Genomic DNA, 19103 nt, shown 5'->3' on the forward strand with positions numbered 1-19103 from the left:
GCTCCGCAGAGGAGGGGATCACAGGCTCTGTCTCTGTCTCTGGAAGTGCAACCAAAAAAAAGGGCCGAAAAGCAGCCAGGGCTTTCAGCGGCCCACATCCTGCGGCTGGGCCTAAATGAGCGCAGACGAGGCGCGAGTCTCGGGTCGCCACGAAGGATCCGGGGGGAACTGGCGGGAACCGGGGGGCTGAGCCGGGGGTGGGGGTGAAAACAAACCGGACGTTCTCCATCCTCGGCGTGGGGCAGGCCGGCGGAGGACGAGGAGCCCGCAGGGTCGGGGGGCGGGCCAGCTCGACAGCCAGGCCGGGGAAAGGGGGAAGCCCGGGTCTCCGAGAACGAGGGGGCGGGGAGGGAGCGTGGCGCGCTGGGCCCGCGACCAGGCCCGGCGGTCTATTTACATCCGAGGCCGAGGCGCTCAGGCCGCGCCTCCCGCCCCCTGCGGTCCCCGGCAGGGTCTGCGAGGCGGAAGGGCCTCGGGGCCACGGCCCCCGCCGTCTCCCGAGCCGTCTGGCCGGACGCTGGCAGGGCCGGGGCTGCCGGGAGTGATGGGCCGGGCCGGTGAGCCTGGCCTGAGGGGACGCAATGGGGAGCGGCTGCGGGGCCCGCTGGGCCGCTCTCCCGGAGCAGACAGGCCCCCCCGCACCCAGGGTGCTCACATCTCGGGCCTGCGGCCCCCGGACCTCCCGCCGCCCGTTCCCTGACCGCCAGCTGGCCCCCGACGGCGCCTCCCCTACCTTCGTTCGCCAGGTCCGCCATTTTACTTCCTTAAGCCCTCCCACAAGGCCCCGCGCCGGCCCGGGCTCGTCTGCTTTCTGCCAGAAACTCCCGCGCGTGCGCACATCCCAAGTCGACTCCGAGCGAGGCGGGCAGCTCGCGCCTGCGCGCGGAGCCGCGCTCGGGACCGCTGTCCCCGCCGGGCGGAGCTCGGAGCACGCGCCTGCGCGTTAACCGCCCCCGCCTCCTTTTCCCGCCGACCGAGGGGGCGTGGGCAGGGCAGGGCTCACGCGCAGTGGGCCTTCTCGCGCGCCGCGGGCAACCGGAGGACGGACGTTCCTCCCGGCGGCGCGGGCCAGGGTGGGTCTTTATGCCCCTGCTTTCCGCCTGTTTTCCGACCTCGCCCCCGCAGTGGGAGCTTCAAGCGTGGAGGGCGCCACGACCGAGGCCTTCTAGGTAGATCCCTGGGTCGGGGTGGGGGGCGGGATTCCACGTGCGCAGGACCGAGGCTTGCAGGGGGCCCTACAGGAGGTCGTGGGGCGTCCTGTGTCGCCCCAGGCCTCAGTTTCCCCTTCTAAGGGACCAGTACTTTAGGCAAACTTTCTGAGGCCACGTGGAGAGGTGGGGGATGGTTGGGGGGAAGTAGAGGTCAGAGGTTGAGGATCACTGGCCAAAGGGAAGATTCGTGGGGGGCGGGGGGGCGGGGCACAGGGCACTTGACCTCACTGAGCCATCAGAATGGGAGCTCCGGGACGACCGGCCCCCGAGGCCCGGGTCGAACAGCGCCTGACACCAAACCATCGATCACGTGGGCCGGTGACACTACCCCCCCCCCCCCCCCCCCCGCCAGGGCTTAGGGGAGAATATTGGACGCCCTGGGCTCACGTGCCAGCCGACATCCCTCGGCCTCTGCCTTGTCTCCGAAATAGAGCCCAGATCCGCCTGTTCTCCCCACCTGGCCTTCTCCCTATTCCAGGCCATACTATCCTCATCTCTCTCTTGGAAGACCCAATAGCATCTTCTGTCTCTGCTCTCTTTCCTTTCATTCTTACGGAATAAGCAGCACACAGAAGAATCTTTTAAAAATGTGAGTGAGATCAAGGGCACATCTTTCCTCAGTGCTTCCAAAGGGCTTTCTGCTGAACTTGGAATACTTTCTAAATCTCTTATGCAGGCTTAGAAAGCCTGGCTGCTTTTGCTGCCATGCTCCCCCTTGCTTGTGTCAGTTCAGCCATGTGGTCTTTCTGTGTCCTTGGAGCTCACCAGACTCCTTCCAGCCTCAGGATCTTTGCACTGGCTGATCCCTCTGCTTGGGACTTTCTTTCCCATGTCTTCGGTTTGAGTCCCAGCTCCCTTCCTGCTCCAGTATGATTCCCATGAGGAGGTCCTATAGCCTGTGGGCCACATCTGTCTTGGGAGCTAAGGGTGGGTTTTATGTTTTTAATTACTGGGAGAAAACCAAAAGAATAATCACTTGTGACATGTGAAAATTGTATGGAATTTAAATTTCAGTGTCCATAACTATAGATTTATTTGAAAACAGCCATACTTAGTCATTGTCATAATGTCTATGGCTGCTTTCGAGATGCAGCAGCAAGGCTGAGTCCTTTTAACAGGCTGTCGGGCCAAAAGACTTAAAATATTTACTCTTTGGGGCTTTATACAAGTTTGCCAACTTCTAATCTAGGACACGTGTATTTACATGGTTGTTCTATACATTTCTGTACAACCAGTGGGGTGTGGTGAATGTTTAACAGCTGCTTCTCTGGGGGAGAATGCGTGTTTCTGTCTGTGTATTTATGTGTGTGCCTGTGTGTGTACAGTTTATTGTAAATTGTACTATTTTCCCATCACTTTCTTTAGTCTTGAAGACAATAAAACAATAACTTGGACCCTGGCTTGTAGTACTGATTTTCGTGGTATAAATACATTGTCAACTATGGCCAATTTCAAGGTGCCAGTGTGACTGTCACTAACCAGAGTTGAGCAGAGGTGTGGGGTATCACATTTCATTTTTTCTTTTTTTCCTAGAGCCTGCTACTTTCTTGCTGTAGCCCGCAAACCAGCAGCAACAGCATCACTTGGCAATTTGTTGAAAATACAGACTCCCAGGCCCCAACCCAGACCTGAATCAGAATTTGCATTTTAGCAAGACACCTAATAGACACCTGATTCTGCTACCCTGGATTTTGCCTCCAGGCTGCACGCACAGGCCACAGAGCTTGGTTAGAAATTCTCCAGGCATAGCTAGAATGTTAGCACTGGAAAGGACACGGGAGGGTCATGAGGTCCATCTGGTCACCCGCAGTGTGTAGACTTAGGTTGTCTCATTTCTAGCTTATTGATATCACTCTGTTCATTACATTTCATTATCTGTAACTTCTCTTCAGTGTTATTAAAGTTTACATTAAATAGATACTGTGTATCACCATTTCAAATAGAAGACCCCTGAGCCACGAATAGAAAACAACTGTGAAAATAAACATGAAAACAAAACAATGTTTTAAAATTCTGGGTATATACTGTTGCCTGCCAAGGTGTTGAGCCCCAAGCCTGCTTTTCCTTGTTGTCTGTTGATGTAAAGAGAGATCAGCAAAGTATTAGAGGGGTATTAAAGGCATATTATCACTCACCTGAAACTTCTTGACACGATGAGAAGGAGAATTGAAAATGGGGTAACTCTCATCCATGAGATTCAGGGTCATTTAATGCCTGACTGCATGTCTCCAAAAGTTATTTCATATACCACATCCAACCCACACTTTGGGAAACTCCCAGCGACATGTCATCACTTGCTGTAAATATAATCCAGTTGTGGTTTTTCAAAGGATGCCGAGAGATGCTAAACCCATCAGCCTGATGAGCCCACTCTATTTCCCTTGGTTTCACAATTTTCATCCCGGTCCTGAGGCTGCCAGCATTGTGCCCCTTAGGCCTTCCTTTGCTTTCTTTATCTGGTCTCCTCTAACACCTTAACTTAATGTTTACTTTTTAAGCAAGTATTTGTGGCTTACCTACTGTGATGGTTTTTAAAACATGGCCCCAAATTCTTTGATCCTCTTGCCATCAAGAGATGAGGTCTCAAATACCATCTGATGTCACTTATGTGTGGAATCTAAAATATGACACAAATGAACTTATCTGTGAGACAGAAACAGACCCACAGACAATAAAGAACAGACTTGTGGTTGCCGAGGAGGAGGTGGGGTGGAGGAGGGATGGATTGAGAGTTTGGGATTAGCAGATGCAAACTATTGTTTTGATATGTAGGATGGATAAACGTCCTACTGTATGGTACAGGGAACTACGTTCAATAGCCTATGATAAACCACAATGGAAAAGAATATGAAAGAGGATGTATATATATGTATAATTGAATCACTTTGCTGTACAACAGAAATTAACAACATTGTTAACCGACTATTACTTCAATTGAAAAAAAAAGGTGAGGGCTCGTCTCCCATGAATCAGGGTGGGCTGGTTCCTCGTCCATCAATAGGGTGCCATGCAAATGACACCAGGATGCGATTTCCACCTGCTTTGCTGGAACAGTTGCTCTAAGAGCCTTTAGCCATCACAGAAGCAGTCCACCTGCCCTGAGGCTGCCATGCTATAAGGAAGCTGAAACAGACGGGCCCAGCCTGACCCTTCCCATACCTCATCCCCATGAAAGATAAGTGATGGTTCCTGTTATATGCCAGAACACTAAGTTTAGGAATAATTGTTATGCAGCAATATATACCCACTGCACCTACCAGGGCTGAGACACAGTTCTGCATGACATTCTAACAGAAGACCTGCAGGAGAGGCACTCTAGACAGAGCAGTGAATGCAAAGGTCCTGAGGCAGGAACAAGTCTGGTGAACAGTGAGGAGCTCAGTGTGGCCAGGGTGGATCGAGCGAGTGGCCCTGCAGGGCCTTGTAGGCCATAGAGTTCTTGGAGGAGTTTGTGGCTTTTCCTAAGACAAGGGTCAGAAGCAGGAAATGGAGGAATCCAGGTGGCTCCCCTTAAGCGGCTGACCCACCTCTCTGGTGCCTTCTTCCTCCTTGGCTCACCAGGAGACAAGTCCGAGGACCCCCTCCCAGCCGTGCCCCCTGCCCCAGCCTTGCCCCGAGCCCTAGCTGAGCTCTGAGAACTGGGATCTTCTCTACAACCAAGTTGGAAAATGGCTTCTGCAGCTGGGCCCAGGATAACGGGCATTCGCAGATGTAATTCAGTTCTCATCTTCCCATCGTGGGCAGGGAGCTGGCGTGTGAAGTATCTGCTCTGTGCCCAGCCCCACGGGGACGACCCGGAGATTAATCAGCTACAGTTGCTGGCCTCCTCTGTTCAGCACTCCTCCCTACCCTGCAGTCCACAGGGTCAAGTTCTTGACAGCAAGGTGTCCATTGCAGCTGACGCTGAGGCTGAGGGGGGACCCCTGACCCAAGCTAGGTGTGTCAGCCTCCCTCACTCCCATATTCTGCAGCATCTAAATATGGTATGGAGCTAGGAGGAAACACTGATCTTTCTCTATTTTATTTGTAATTAAAAAGGTTTAACCTTCAATGTAAAATAAATTCAGAGTGGGACTTCCCTGGTGGCACAGTGGTTAGGAACTTGCCTGCCAATGCGGGGGACATGGGTTTGGTCCCTGGTCCAGGAGGATCCCACATGCAGCAGAGCAACTAAGCCCGTGCGCCACAACTACTGAGCCTGCACTCTAGAGCCCGAGAGCACAACTGCTGAGCCCACGTGCCACAACTACTGAAGCCCTCGCACCTAGAACTTGTGCTTCTCAAACAAGAGAAGCCACCACAATGAGAAGCCCACGCACCGCAACAGAGTAGCCCCCACTTGCTGCAACTAGAGAAAGCCCATGCACAGCAACGAAGACCCAGTGCGGCCAGAAATAAATAAGATGTTTAAAAATAAATTCAGACTTACCCTAACCCTAAAAAAATAAAATAAAATGAAAAATAAATTCAAATTTACACAGAAGTTGCAAACATAGTACCAAGAAATTCCACAGAGCGTTCACTCAGCTTCCCCAAATATTAACATCTTATGTAAACAGCACAATGATCAAATCCAGGAAATTCACACGGATGTGATCGGATTCACTAATGCACAAACCAATTCTTTGTTGCATTTAGATGTCACTTCTCGATCTCCTTCAGTCTGGATTAATTCCTCTGTCTTATTTGTCCTTCACTGTGACACCCGTGAGCAGGACTGCCCAGCTATTTTGTAGAATACCCCTTCATTTTGGGTTTGTTGGCGGTTTCCTGCTGATTAAATTCAGGTGATGAGTTTTCGGTGGGACTAACACGGAATAACCAATCAGGAGGCACCTGATGTCGAGCTGTACCACTTACAACTCGGATCACTTGGTGTTGGCCACTTTACTGTTTGATACTTTCCCTTTGTGGTTACTGAATATCTCGTGGGGAGATAAATAAAAAAATAAAAAATAAATAAATAAATAAATAGGGAATCTTTGGGGAAGAGGAGAGACAGATGGAGAAAAGAGGCAGCTAGCGCTTGCACTCTGTTGCTTGTGGTCTTTCCATGCATGATTGCAATGTTAGTAAACAAAACATCCTCTGTTCTAGGCAAAATCCCCAGCTGGCTGGATTCCCAGGTGAAAAGGAAGAGGCTGTGTCACACAGTGACCACAGGGGGGCAGCAGAGGATTGGGATAAAATCAAAACTGGGCAGTTCGTTCCTTCTAAGTAAATAAACTTGCCGGAGACTCAAGGCTCTGCACAAGCTGAGGCCTGGCCTCTTCTGGGAAGCAGGTCAGGTAGCCTGCTCTGATTACGCTCCCAGCACTAGCGATGCACCACGTCTAAAACAGGGGCTTTTGATCCTGGGAAGGCTTCGGGGGGTCTGAGAATCCCTTCTGAAACTACCTGCAAGATTCATGGGAACTGAGGGTGTATCAATTTGGAGACTGGTTGCAAACCCCTCCAAGTACCTCTGTCAAATGTGAGCAAGTGAAGAATTTGCTGGAAAGTGATGAGGATGCTCCTAAGATCAGAGAGAAAAGAGAAGAAACTGGGCAGCTCCAGTGGGTCTTGGCAATCGGTGGGGTACCTCCTGAGAATGCTCAAACTTCAACTGCTTTCAGTCTTTTTTTCTTTAATATTTTTTTTATTATGTGTTTAATTTTGGCTGTGCCGGGTCTTAGTTGCGGCATGCGGGATCTTTCAGTTGCGGCATGTGGTAACTTAGTTCCCTGACCAGGGATTGAACCCGGGCCCCCTGCATTGGGAGCACAGAATCTTACCCACTGGACCACCAGGGAAGTCTCTCCCTGCTTTCAGTCTTCTATTCATCTCCCAATTTGGGTTCTGAGGAGGAGGTGTCGGACAGGTCCAGCGTGGCAGGGCATGCACATTATTAATCCCTGCCCCCTCCTGCTTTCTCAGACTCTATCCACTTTATGCCCCCGTCAGACATTTACTGAGCGAGAGCCTTTAGGTGCAGGGGTCCAGTGGGCAGTTGTACAGAAGGGGGTTGATGGAGGGGAGTATGACATCCATTGTGAGGTCACGGGCCATCACACTCCCAGGATGCAACCCCTAGTCCTCCCCGAGATCTTGGAAGTCCTCCTTGTCTCCCCACCAGCTCGCCCTGGGCCACCACACACGCCAAAGCCCATCCCCTCCACCTACAGCAGCCTCCTTCAGTGTGTACCAGTGCCCACTTACAGACGGTGTTTCAAACGATGCAGCAAGGTCGTTGCTCAGAAGGAATTGGGGTGTCATCCCCCAAGAAGGTGGAACGTGCACTTGATAGCAAAACCCCACAGGCGTCCATCACAAAGGATTCTCGAAGGAGCCCATGACCTCAAAATAGGTGAGAACTAGTCCCCAGGACTGTGGCTTTGAATACGTATGTATGTTCAATACGCTTTACAGGCAGCCCAATCCGGTATGTGTGTGTGTATATATATATATAATACATACTGACATGGTACAAAGCCACAGTTATTTTGTTAATTACACCAACACTCCTGATCTTTTCTATTTCTATCCTGGTCCATTACAAAGAAAAACCAGTCAGGGACCTCCCTGGTGGTCCAGTGGTTAGGACTTTGAGCTTCCAGTGTGGGGAGGGCCCAGGTTCAATCCCTGATCAGGGAACTGGATCCCACATGTCACAACTAGGACCCGTCACAGCCAAATAAATAATAAATTTAAAAGAAAAGCAGGTCAAATCCACCGCCTTGATTTCATAACCCGCTTGGCCTGCCGCTGGGCCCCCGGCTCTAGCAGGCCTCGCCCCTCTGACCCCCTCCCCCACCTCCATCGCTACTGCCACGCTTCAACCCCCCTCCCCCTGCTTGTACCATATTCACAAGTACCTAATGACCCCTTCGCTTCCATTTTCTTCATGTGTAATCCACACGCCAGAATAAGTCTTTCTAAAGCCCAGCTTTGACTGTATCAAAAAATTCTGGTGGTGGCCTCCTGAATGAATTTGATTTTATCTGTGCAAGATTTGGAAAGTACAGTATGGAGCAAGGCAGAGCAGAGCTACTCACCCTCAGAACTTATGGGAAAGAAAGATTTGGCAGCCAATCACAGGGAAGTATGGTGCAGGAAATACGGGGTAGAAGGGATCCTAATCTAGCTGGGGATCGGCCAGGAAGGCTTCCTGGAGAAGGTGTCAAAAGAGTCTATCATACAGAGCAAAGTAAGCCAGAGAGAGAAAAATAAATACCGCATGCTAACACATATATATGGAATCTAGAAAAATGGTACTATGATCCTAGTGGCAGGGTAGGAATAGAGATGCAGACGTAGAGAACGGACCTGAGGACACTGCGGGGAGGGGAAGCTGGGACGTAGTGAGACAGTAGCATTGACGTATACACACTACCAAATGTAAAACAGATGGCTAGTGGGAAGCTACTACAGAGCACAGGGAGATCAGCTTGATGCTTTGTGAAGACCTAAAGGGGTGGCATAGGGAGGTTGGGAGGGAGGCTCAAGAGGGAGGGGATGTGGGCATATAGGTATACGTGTGGCGGATCCACTTTGTTGTACAGCAGAAACTGACACAATACTGTAAAACAGTTATACTCCAATAAAGATTAAAAAAAAAAGATGACTGCTAAAGAGGAAGGGGTGTGTGTGTGTGTGGGGGGGGGTGCGGGGGTTAGGCGGGAAGAGGAATGAAGGTGGAAGAGCCTGAAATCAGACAGGGGGGTGAGTTCCAGGAGCAAGAAGTCAGAGCAGCGAGTGGGTGAGGGTGTGTGTGGGGCGTGGGAGGAAAAGACACGTGACAAGTGACAGGGTTGTCAAAGGTCTGAAAGATGCAGAGACCTGATCGTGATGGGAATGCTGTTACCCGGCAGTGCTCACCTGGGGCAGGGGACCCTCAGCATCAGTACCTGGAGAGATTTATGGTCTTTGCCACTAGGGGTGGGGGGCTACCGGGCCAGGGATGTGGCTCAATGCCGCCCCAGTGTCCAGGACGCATCCTCCCCCCAACAGAGACTTAGCCAACCCCCAATGCCAATGCTGCTAAGGTCGAGAAACAGTTATTGAATGCTTACTCTGGTACTTTCTATAAATTGACTTGTTTAAATCTCACAACAACACTGTGAGGTAGGCATTTTCATTGCCTTTTCTTTCCCAGACGGGGAAACTGACCTAAGAAATTTACCTGAGGGTACTAGTGTCCTAGTGTCCTAGCCCTGGTGCCCTGCTGCGTCTCTAGGCTGGGAGGAAGGAGCCAGTGGCCGTGTTAGGGGCCGTTTGAGGAGGTAGAAGGGATGGAGGTCATGTGGGTGGCCCTGGGTTTCTGGCTCAGGCAGTGGGATGGGGATACCGGCAGGAGTTCTGGATTGTCAGATGCTGAGCTCCTGTCTTGCTCTTTGGAAGGCAAGGCACCCACGAACTTCTGAGCAGTGGTGGTGGGCAGCCGTGGAGCAAGTCAGCAGCATGTGGATGAGGTCACGGAGGGTGTGGAAGGAGTAGGACCCAGGCTCCCTCTGTCTCATTGCTTTACCATCCTTATTTTATGATGTCTACCTCAAGGTTCAATATGGCTGCTGGGGCTCCAGCCATCCTGCTTGCATTCCAGCCAGCTGCCTCAATTTTCTCATGTGTACAAAGGTTGGGCGGCGGGGCAGTGGTAAATACCTAGCTTGGAAGATTGTCAAAGAGGAGAATGGACCGGAGTGGCGAGAAGCCACTGTGATTGGTCAGGACCTCCTGGAGGCCCCTGGTAGGACTGGGTTCCCCTCGTGCAGTGCCTGTGCCCTGGGGCCCTACCCAGTGGGCCACCTGAGGGACTCGATGGCCTGTGGGCCTTCAACAGGCTCCCCTCCTTGTCTCCTCTCCAGCTCCTGGGGAGGAATCATGTGGCATCACCTGTGCTCACCAGCCTTGCCAGCCACCCTGGCCCTAAGGGTAGGGCCTTGCTCTCCCCTCCCAGGGGACCTGCCGCCTGGCCCGGGGCTGAGCTCCCAGGGTGGGGGGAAGACTGGGAAGGCAGCTGCTGCTCCGTGCAAGAGCTGGTGCTGCTCAGGGGCCTCCTGCTGAAATTGTGAACCACGAGAGGGTGGGGACGAGCCTGGGTTCTGTCCGGTTCTTGGAGCCTGGCAGGGAGTCAGCCGGGTGTTAGGGCCTGGCCACTGGGCTGAGGGGGAGGCTGCGTGCTTGGGTCCTGGGAGTCCCTCCCCAGGACTGGCCACAGCATTTGTGGGGCTCGGTGTGAAATGAAAGCACGGGCCCTTTAGTGGAAAATTCTTAAGACAGCAGAGCGTTAAGCCAACTGCAGGCCCTGGAGTTCCCAGCTCGGGACAGCGATGGAAGATTTGAGTGTCACTTGGGGTCCCCAGGGCCTCCCCCCGGGACAGAGGGGCCAAGGCTGAGCACCTCTGGCGGCACACGGGGCGCCAGCCTCGCCCTGGAGAAGCAGCTTTTATGGGCGACTAACTGGGAATTGCGTCCATGTTTCCGGAACACCCTCCCACCTGCGGGCCCTTCCTGGTTCCTGAGACCATCGCTCTCCTCTGCAGGGTTTCTTCAAAGTCCCATAATCCTCTGCGTCGGGGTCCCCCCAGGGGGTGGTCACAACAGTAGAGGTGCCCAGCCACCACCCTAATCCCAGGATCTCTGGGGACAGGGCCCAGGCGACGGCGATTCTGGAAGAAGCTCACGCACGGGTTCTTCGGGGCCCCACCACTTTAGCAGATAAACCCAGTGAACAACCCGCGGGCTGCGTCAGCGGCTGCAGCCTGGATTTATTCCGTGTCTCTGAACGAGTCTAGTCTGTTTACACACAGTCTCGCCAGTCCTGGGCTGAGAGTTCTTTCTTGCCCTCTCTGGCCTTGCCAAATGAAGCCGGGAAAACTGCTCCTTCTGGAACATTCCCCAGAGAGAGGAGGAAAGCATCACTGCCCCCACCCCCACCCCCCCTTCCCGGGCTCGTGCAGCCCAGGTCTGGCCAGGGGACTACGGGAAGGAGGGCCACATCCTTCCAGGGCCACTGGGGAGGGGGGCGGCGGGGCAAGGGCTGGAGCGTGGATCTGGCCCCCCGACGGGCATGTTCAATGCGCTTATGGCAACGAAAAAGGAGGATGGGCTCGGAAGGCTTGTGTCTTTACTGCCATTTATATTCCTCCTCGTGGAATCCAGCAAAGGACTAGACAGAGCATAAGGCAGAAACGTGGAAGAAAAGGCAGGAGCCACGAGCTTGAACGTCTCCCAGGGAAGGAGACGTTGATTTAAAGACATTCTTTCTGTCTGAGTTCATCTGAGTCTGCAACTTTAAGACCACACACACGCACGCATGCTGCGATCATGACAGGCTTTTGGTTTCTTAAAATGAGATTTCCAGTCCTTCCCCTACGCTCTCCCTGCCCACGTGGGGCCAGGGATGCATAGAGCTCCTGCTTGTCAGAAGTAGGGTTTTTAAAGGCCACGTGAGTTTATATTAGTACCTTCTGCATGAATGAGGGAACAACATCGGGGACCGAATACACAGTGATAAACACATTCATAAGGAACGTTCTAAGAACAATTACAGCACAAAACTATTGGTATGAACATATTTCCAAAAAGAGAAACTATTGCATTTGAGAAGCGGCTGCTTCCTAGACCAGAGGTTTGTCTTTCTTCTTTGTAGCTGCTCCGGGGACAGAACTCTGGCACCGAGCTCACCGGTGCAACGTGTTACAAGGGACACAGATTCTACATGTTTAGAGGTCAGGGCTGAGACAGCCCTTGGGATTCGTTTGTCCCCAGAGAAGAGTTTGGACTTGAACAGGTCAAGATGGGACCTGCCGGAGTCACAGTGCTCTGGGATTGCTACTTCAAAGGCAGGCGTTCTAGAAGGTTCTGTGGAGCGGGGCTCAGGCACAGCTGTTTGTGCACAGACTTGGCGGGATGGCTGCCCTCTGAAGGCGCTGCAGAGACACTGACCTCCCGGCCGCCTTGGGACAAATTCATTCCAGACCTCATGCTGTAGCTTGATTTTGGCCGTGAACTTGGACAGAATCCCAATCCTTCTGGTGGCTGATCAGGCTTCTGTGTTTGATTTTGAAAGGCCCCACCATGTCCTGGCACGAGCGGGCCTGTTTCAGTGACTTGTTCTTTGAGCCACATGGGGCCACGGGCTGTGCGCCGTTCAGGGAAGTGGCAATTGCTGGCCGCTTCTGAGCCCTTGGGCATCTAGAGACGGGGCACCTGGGGGCCGGCAGGGCAGGAGGCCACAGGGCGAAGACCGAGACATGCCCTCCCCACCGCAGGGCACGAGGGGGGCGGCAGGGATGTGGCCAGCTCGGCGCTGCTTGACAGCTGCGGGACATCCCTTCCTCCCCAGGAGCCGCCAGAGTTTTCTCAAATCAGGATGAAAATCGGAACCAGCTGGGGGGAAGGGGGAGACGCCCCACGTGGAGGTAGCGACTCGCCCAGCACAGCCCCTTCCAGCTCTGGAGGCGGGATGTGCGCAGAGTGGGGGAGAGAACACTCAGAAGAAGGAAGAGATGGTCTGGGCGGCCCAGGTGAGCCACTCTGGCCCTGGGCGCCCGACGTGAGCTTCCGCCATGGTCACAACGGTTGTTTTTTTGAGGAAGCACGTGTCCTTTAAGGGTGTCCTGGCCTGGGGGCCCCGGGACTCAGAGGAAAGGTCACTTCATCTAAGAGGCACTACTGCGGTGGAGCTTGGGAAGCCGGGGCCGGGACGGCGCCTCCAGCTAGACGCCCTGCAGCGGGTGGTTGGGGTCGCTGCGCTCCCGCTTCACCAGGGGCTCGCCCCGGACCCGGGCCTCCGAGTGGGCCTCGCTGCCTCCACGGGCCTCGCTGATGTCATCTGTCGGGGCGGGGGGCACATCTTCAGGGAGCATGAACAGGCCAGGTCAGGGCACTGCCTGGGCCTGGGCCCGGGCCGACCCGGTTAACCTGGGGGCTTTCCTCCGCGTGACCACCCTCGACCAGCGCCCACGTGCCTGGGTCATGCTCCTGGCAGGGTCACCCTTGGTGGTTGGGTCCCCACCCCCGTGGGGCAGGGAATGAGTCCTGGGATGGGGTGCTCTCTGGCCTGCCTGCCCTGCTCCCCGTCCGGATGTGGCCGCAGGAGGCCTCTGGCCACCGCAGTCCTGTGCGTGGCCCTCCTTCTCGGGGCCTGGCGTGGAGGGGCCTGGGGAACAGGACTGAACGTAATCCAGGAGGGGGCGGGGCCTCTGCTCTGAGCCCCCGCAGGGATGCCCGCTGCTGCCTGCGGCGTCGCCACCCCAGGGGCTGCCCCGATGGCCAGCAGGCCAAGGACGGGAGGGGAGCCCAGACACACCCACCTTTGTCCAGCAGCGTCAGCGAGAGAGAGGTGAGATCGCTGAGCTGAAAGAGAGAAGCCCGAGTGAGGGGCCTCCGCAGAGCGGGTCCCGGGGAGGCCAGCCGTGCCCTCGTCCACAGTGCAGCTGGGCTTTGGCTTTCTAAGTGAGAGGGCCCTGCCCTGAGAGGTGGCCCTGAGGCTGCCAGGTGGTGTCTGGGTGTGTCCCCACCAACACCCTGCCTGGGGGCCGCTGGAGGCGGAGGTGGTGCCGACTGCCAGGGCCAGGAAGGGGACAGAGGCTGTGGCCTCTGAGTGGTGACGGTGAAGGAAGAGCCGCTGTTTATCACGGGCTTGTTAGGCACTAAAAGCTCTTTGAGCATCGCCTCATTTCTTCCTCGATACAACCTCGTGGTGACCCAGCAATGCCGTTCCTAGGCACACATCCCAAAGAACGAAAACAGGTGTTCAGACAGGGCGTGGATGTGAACGCTCGCAGGAGCAGGGTCACAGCAGCCAAAGGGCAGAAACAGCCCACACGCCTACCGACAGGTGATGGGTTAGCAAGGGGCAGTCAAACAGTGTTTCACCACAGAGAAGGAGAGGAGCCCTGACCCGCGCGGCCACGTGGACGGACCCTGAGCCCATGATGCTCAGTAGAGACGCAGACACAGGAGGACACGCAGGGTGTGAGTCCACGGACGGGAACCGTCCGGAACAGGCAGCTCCCCAGACACGGGGAGTGGGCTCCTGGTTGTCAGGGGCTGGGAGGGGGGACTGCCGATGGGGAGGGGGGCTTTCTTTGGGGGACGGAATGTTCTGGAACCAGTAGGTGTGAATGTACTAAATGCCAGTGAACGGTTTACTCTGAGATGGTTAGAAAGGTGGATTGTATGCTCTGTGTATTTTACCACGGCGCGGCAGGGAGCCTGCCTGGGCCACGTGAGGGGGCACAGAGGAGCCAGGCTCTGTCCGGCTCGGGCGGGCGCGCTCCTTCCCACCCGCCCCCAAGCGTGTTCCCTCGGGCCCCTGAGGCCAGGCCGCTCGCCCCGGGGGTCTCACCTCTCCCATCACGGCGATGGGCGTCTCCCCAGTGGCCTCGGCCACGCGGTGCTCCACCAGGTAGAACATGTACTCGTCGTAGAGCAGGCGGATGAGGTGGAAGGAGCCGAAGCTGGCAGCGCTGCGCAGCGTGAGGTCGCGGATCACCATGGAGCTGGGGCGGCAGACACGGGCTGGCACCTAGGATGCCAGGCTCCCCTCCAGCCCCGAGCTGGCCTGCGAGGGGCCTGCCAGCCGCCCGGGCCACCCCGCGGCCTTTCCCGCCCTCCCCACCCTCAGTCAGCGGTTTTAGGCGCCTGAAAATGCGACTCAGGTTCAGGGCGCCTTTGCCTCTTTCATCCAAAGCAGGGGTGGGCACACTGCGGCCCACTCCAGACCAGATCCAGCCCGCGAGCCAAGGATGGTTTTTACAGTTTTGAATGGTTGGGAAAAAAAGTGAAAAGAATTCTATTTCACGACACATGAAAAGTACCTGAAATTCACATTTCAGTGTCCATAGATACAGTTTTATCGGCCATGCCTGTCGTTGATGTGCTGTGTGCCATGTGCCTGGAGAACTTGACTGCTCAGAGAGACCTACTATCTGATTCTTTATAGGGGAAGCGAGTGCTGATCTAGAGGAGTTATTTAACATGGTACCCGACCAAAAACTCTGGTCTACACACGCCTCTGCCTGTGGTCCCAAACACCTGGCTGTCCTATCTCAGAACTCACCTACTCTCAGTGACATCTAATAGCTGTGGTAACGAGAAAAGAAACAGGAAGGGACAAGACAGGAGAGGAGCCACGATGTGATTACGGCCCGTGACAGAAATGGAAGCAGGGGGCATTGACCCAGGGTGGCCCTGCCTCCCGCCCTGGAGTCCGAGCATCTGGAACCCGGCCGGATCAGTCAGTGTGCCCAAGCTGCAGCCGTCAGGTCATTTCCTTCTGTGCAAACACCTCTCCCCTTGCTCCTGTCTGGGGAGGCTCTTAACCATTTTGGCTTTCAGAGCGATCTTTGCTCAAAGAATCTTTTGAAAATTTAACGAGCTTCAGTTTACCTTTCAACAGGTTGAAACTGTTGCTGGGCGGGTCAGTAAAGACAGCCGACAACAAATCAGTTTACTTCTTTTCGCATCGTCCCGGGTCAGTGTGCAGACATGCTCTGAAGGCAGCTTGGTTCAGCAGTGGAAAAGGAGGGCTGGCTCCAGCTTTGAGATGCCCTAGGAGGGCAACCAGGGAGGGGATCCGGGTGGTGCCTGCCCGTGTCCAAACGAGTACTTTAGGAAGCAAAGGTCCCTTGAAGGACGTTCACGAATGCAAAGGCCGCGTGAGGGAGCAGAGGGAACGGGCTCGGGGTTTGGGATGTGCTTTCTGCTCAGAGGCTCCTTTGGCTCTGTATGGCCGACCCCCGAAAGGTAAGCCAGCGAACACAGACCACGGGTCCCTGGGAAGGGGCCCCTTGCCTGCCCCACCCCTGGAAGCGGTGCTCGGTTTTCACGTTGCCACTGATAACACAGGCCTGGAAAGAAGCCGTGGGGCGGACGCTGCTTACATTTCAAAGTGTTAAAACACAGTCTATGCCGCTGCTGCCCTAACGGGAGACCTCAGGCCCGAATGCTTCGAGTCACACTCCCTCTCTGCGCCCACCCAGAGGGGTTTCCGGCCCCCTTCCCCGAAGGGCCCCCTGGATTGGGTGCTGGTACCCGGCACCCCCACCCCCCACAGCCTCAGTGTCTGGTGTGAAGCTTTGGCTCCAGGGAGTTTTTCTGAACCATCTCCATGGTCATCTTGGTACGTTTTGGGTTCTCCAAATGGGCTCGCCGCTTCCTGCAGTGGGAACTCCACTGGGAGAAGCTGGACACGAGCGTGGCTGTCAACCTACCCAGCCCCCGCCCACTGCTGTCCGTTTGCTGGTGGACACTGCGGAGACAAGTCCCTTAAACCCGACAAGCTGGAGTCAGGCGGGGCCCCCGTCGTTACAGAGAAAAGCAGCCCCATCTCACGGAGGCCACGGCCACTTCCAAGCCTCAGCTGTGTTCTCATCTCCGTAGTGTAAGTTACGGGCTCACCCTGCCGGTCCTGATTCCCCAGGTCACGACTTCCAGCCACAGGGGCAGGGTCTGAGCCCCCACAGGCAGCCTCTGCAGCCACCAGCCCCGCTCCTCTCCCATCACCCCAGCGTTGCTTTATTGCACGTTTCGGCTAAATCCTGTTCCCTCTGTGGTGTTGGGGTGTAAGTCCACAGCCGAGCCCGCGGTCAGTCAGGCTTACAATCCCTTTCTTGTTCATTCACTTGTTCATTCATCACTCAACATTCAGATGCTGAGGATGCAGCAGTGAACCAGGGCAATGTCCCGGCTCCCGAGGGGACAGACAGCAGACAAGCGAACAGAGAATGGGGTGACAGGCGGTGGAAGAAAATCAGGGTGCAGGGGATGGAGGACGAGGAGGGGCTAGTTCACTCGGGAGGTCTGCAGGCTTCTCTGAGGATGATTGGCCGCAGGGCTCCCTGGGGAAGGATGTTCCAGGTCGGGGAGGGCAGTGCAAAGGCCCTGAGGCCAGCAGGCCAGGGCAGAGCATGAGGACGGAGTTGGGGACAGGGAGTGACTGGGCCGATAGCTGGCTGAGGGGTCAGGAAACTCTCTGATAAGAGCCGGATACTAAATAGTCTTCTGTTCCCTCTGCTCAGCTCTGCTAAGGACCTGTAAATGCGTGGGCCTGGCCGAGTGCCAATAACATTTATGGACAGTGACCTGAGCCCTCGGCCACAGCTGGCTGATGGGCAGTCTTGCGTGGCCTGTGGACATAAGAACAGCTGGTCGTCTCCCTGGTTAACTATCTCCTTTATTTTTTTGGCACACGGGCTTAGTTGCTCCGCGGCATGTGGGATCTTCCTGGAGCTGGGATCGAACCCATGACCTCTGCATTGGCAGGTGGATTCTTAACCACTGCGCCACCTAGGAAGCCCAACTGTCTCCTTTTAACAATATGCTCCATGTCTACGTGTCTATCCCTGATTGGGACTGGAACTCCCCCTCAGGGCTCCTCTGGGTGAGCACAGCCCACATCTTCTGGGCCGGGTCCTCCTGCAGCCTGGGCTCCCTGCTCCCGTCTGCCCAGGTGAGAACTGCAGCATGGGGACAGCTTTCCGTCAGCGTCCTGACGGCACTGCTCTGGTCTCCTGGGCTCTTCGTGGCCGCACCCAAGTCTGACGCTGCTCTGGTTCCCGGCCTGCCGTGTGACCTGCTGTTTTCTCCCTGGAAGCCTTTCTAGTCAGCTCTCATCCTTGGTGTGTGACCGTCACAGTGGGGCTGGGAAGCTCACCCACCGGGCAGGGAATCCCGCAGCTCTTGGAAACCTGAGCCCTTAGTTCTGAGACGTTTTCTTGATTATGTTTTTATTATTTTCTTTCCCTCCATTTTTTCTCTCTTAAAAAAAACTTCCTATCAGCTGGAGGGTAAACTGCCGGGAGTGACCCTTTCACGTCTTTTTCTTTTCTTTTGTGAGTTTTTTCTCACATTCTTCTTTCTTTCTCTGTAGCTTTTTCTCTCTCACATTTACTTTCTTTTTTTTTTAAACATTGAATTGTACATTTTATTTTATTTTACATTTTATTTATTTATTTATTTAGGCTGCGTTGGGTCTTCATTGCTGTGCACGGGCTTTCTCTAGTTGTGGCAAGTGGGGGCTACTCTTCGTTGCGGTGTGTGGGCTTCTCAGTGCGGTGGCTTCTCTTGTTGTGGAGCACAGGCTCTAGGTGCGTGGGCTCAGTAGTTGCAGCACATGGGCTCAGTAGTTGTGGCGCACGGGCTTGGTTGCTTCGTGGCATGTGGGATCATCCTGGACCAGGGATCGAACCCGTGTCCCCTGCCTTGGCAGGCGGATTCTTAACCACTGCGCCACCAGGGAAGTCCTCATGTTTGCTTTCTGTGACAGTTAGTTCTCAGTGGCAGTGATGGGCAGTGATTCAGTCAAACATTAGTCAGGGTGTTGCCATGGTTCCCATCCACCATCCCTCCACTTGAGGGGGAGAAGCCCGGCCTCCCCACAGAGGTGGGCCTCACCTCGTCAGCTGAGGGGCCTTGGGAGCAAGACTGAGGTTTCCCTGAGGAGGAAGGAGTCCCGCCTGCGGGTGGCGGCAGCTGCTCCTGCCTGAGTGTCCAGCCGGCCAGCACCCCCTACAGACTTCAGACATTCCAGCCCCGCGATCACGCCAGCCCGCTCCCTGAAATGAATCTCCTTACATTTGCACAAACACACACCTAATTCACTATAATACAGTCACGTACGTCGTTTTAAAACATGTCCACCTAACCCTCACGCAGGACGTGGGGAGCCGACGCCCGTCTCCGCCCCCTGCTTGCACTTGGCGGTGAGGGATAAAGGCTCGCGGCGCATCCCGCTTTCTTGGTCGCTGTCCTAGCTGGCCCCTCGCACCACGATTCCCCACCTGGTTCTATCTCCCACTCGCCACCATCTGCGCTCCTGTTCTCTCTCGACTCTTCTTTACCTCACTCTGTGAGGATGCTCTAGGGGCAGAAGATAAAGGCTCGTGCTCGAGCGGCTGTGTCTCT

General features: G+C 55.0%; 2 protein-coding genes across 20 annotated transcripts in view; both read right to left on the reverse strand.

The window, feature by feature from the left end:
* Positions 1 to 818, reverse strand: part of RANBP3 (RAN binding protein 3) — a 51367-nt gene extending 50549 nt beyond the window's left edge. For 2 of the 9 annotated variants that reach the window (XM_057708610.1, XM_057708605.1), the window contains exon 1: positions 734 to 818. In XM_057708610.1, the coding sequence (XP_057564593.1) occupies positions 734 to 755 (22 nt within the window). In that variant the 5' untranslated portion in view covers positions 756 to 818. The remainder of the gene's footprint in view (positions 1 to 733) is intronic. The other 7 variants (XM_057708611.1, XM_057708609.1, XM_057708607.1 and 4 more) reach the window with 6 other exon arrangements.
* Positions 819 to 10545: 9727 nt separating this feature from the next.
* Positions 10546 to 19103, reverse strand: part of RFX2 (regulatory factor X2) — a 92924-nt gene continuing 84366 nt past the window's right edge. For 3 of the 11 annotated variants that reach the window (XM_057708213.1, XM_057708212.1, XM_057708214.1), the window contains 3 exons: positions 14545 to 14698; positions 13508 to 13550; positions 10547 to 13047 (listed from right to left, as the gene is read on the reverse strand). In XM_057708213.1, the coding sequence (XP_057564196.1) occupies positions 12911 to 13047; positions 13508 to 13550; positions 14545 to 14698 (334 nt within the window). In that variant the 3' untranslated portion in view covers positions 10547 to 12910. Of the gene's footprint in view, positions 13048 to 13507; positions 13551 to 14544; positions 19059 to 19103 lie in introns of those variants that run through there. The other 8 variants (XM_057708217.1, XM_057708215.1, XM_057708216.1 and 5 more) reach the window with 7 other exon arrangements.

This window comes from Hippopotamus amphibius, chromosome 15 (assembly GCF_030028045.1).
Source record: "Hippopotamus amphibius kiboko isolate mHipAmp2 chromosome 15, mHipAmp2.hap2, whole genome shotgun sequence".
NCBI classification, from domain to species: domain Eukaryota; kingdom Metazoa; phylum Chordata; class Mammalia; order Artiodactyla; family Hippopotamidae; genus Hippopotamus; species Hippopotamus amphibius.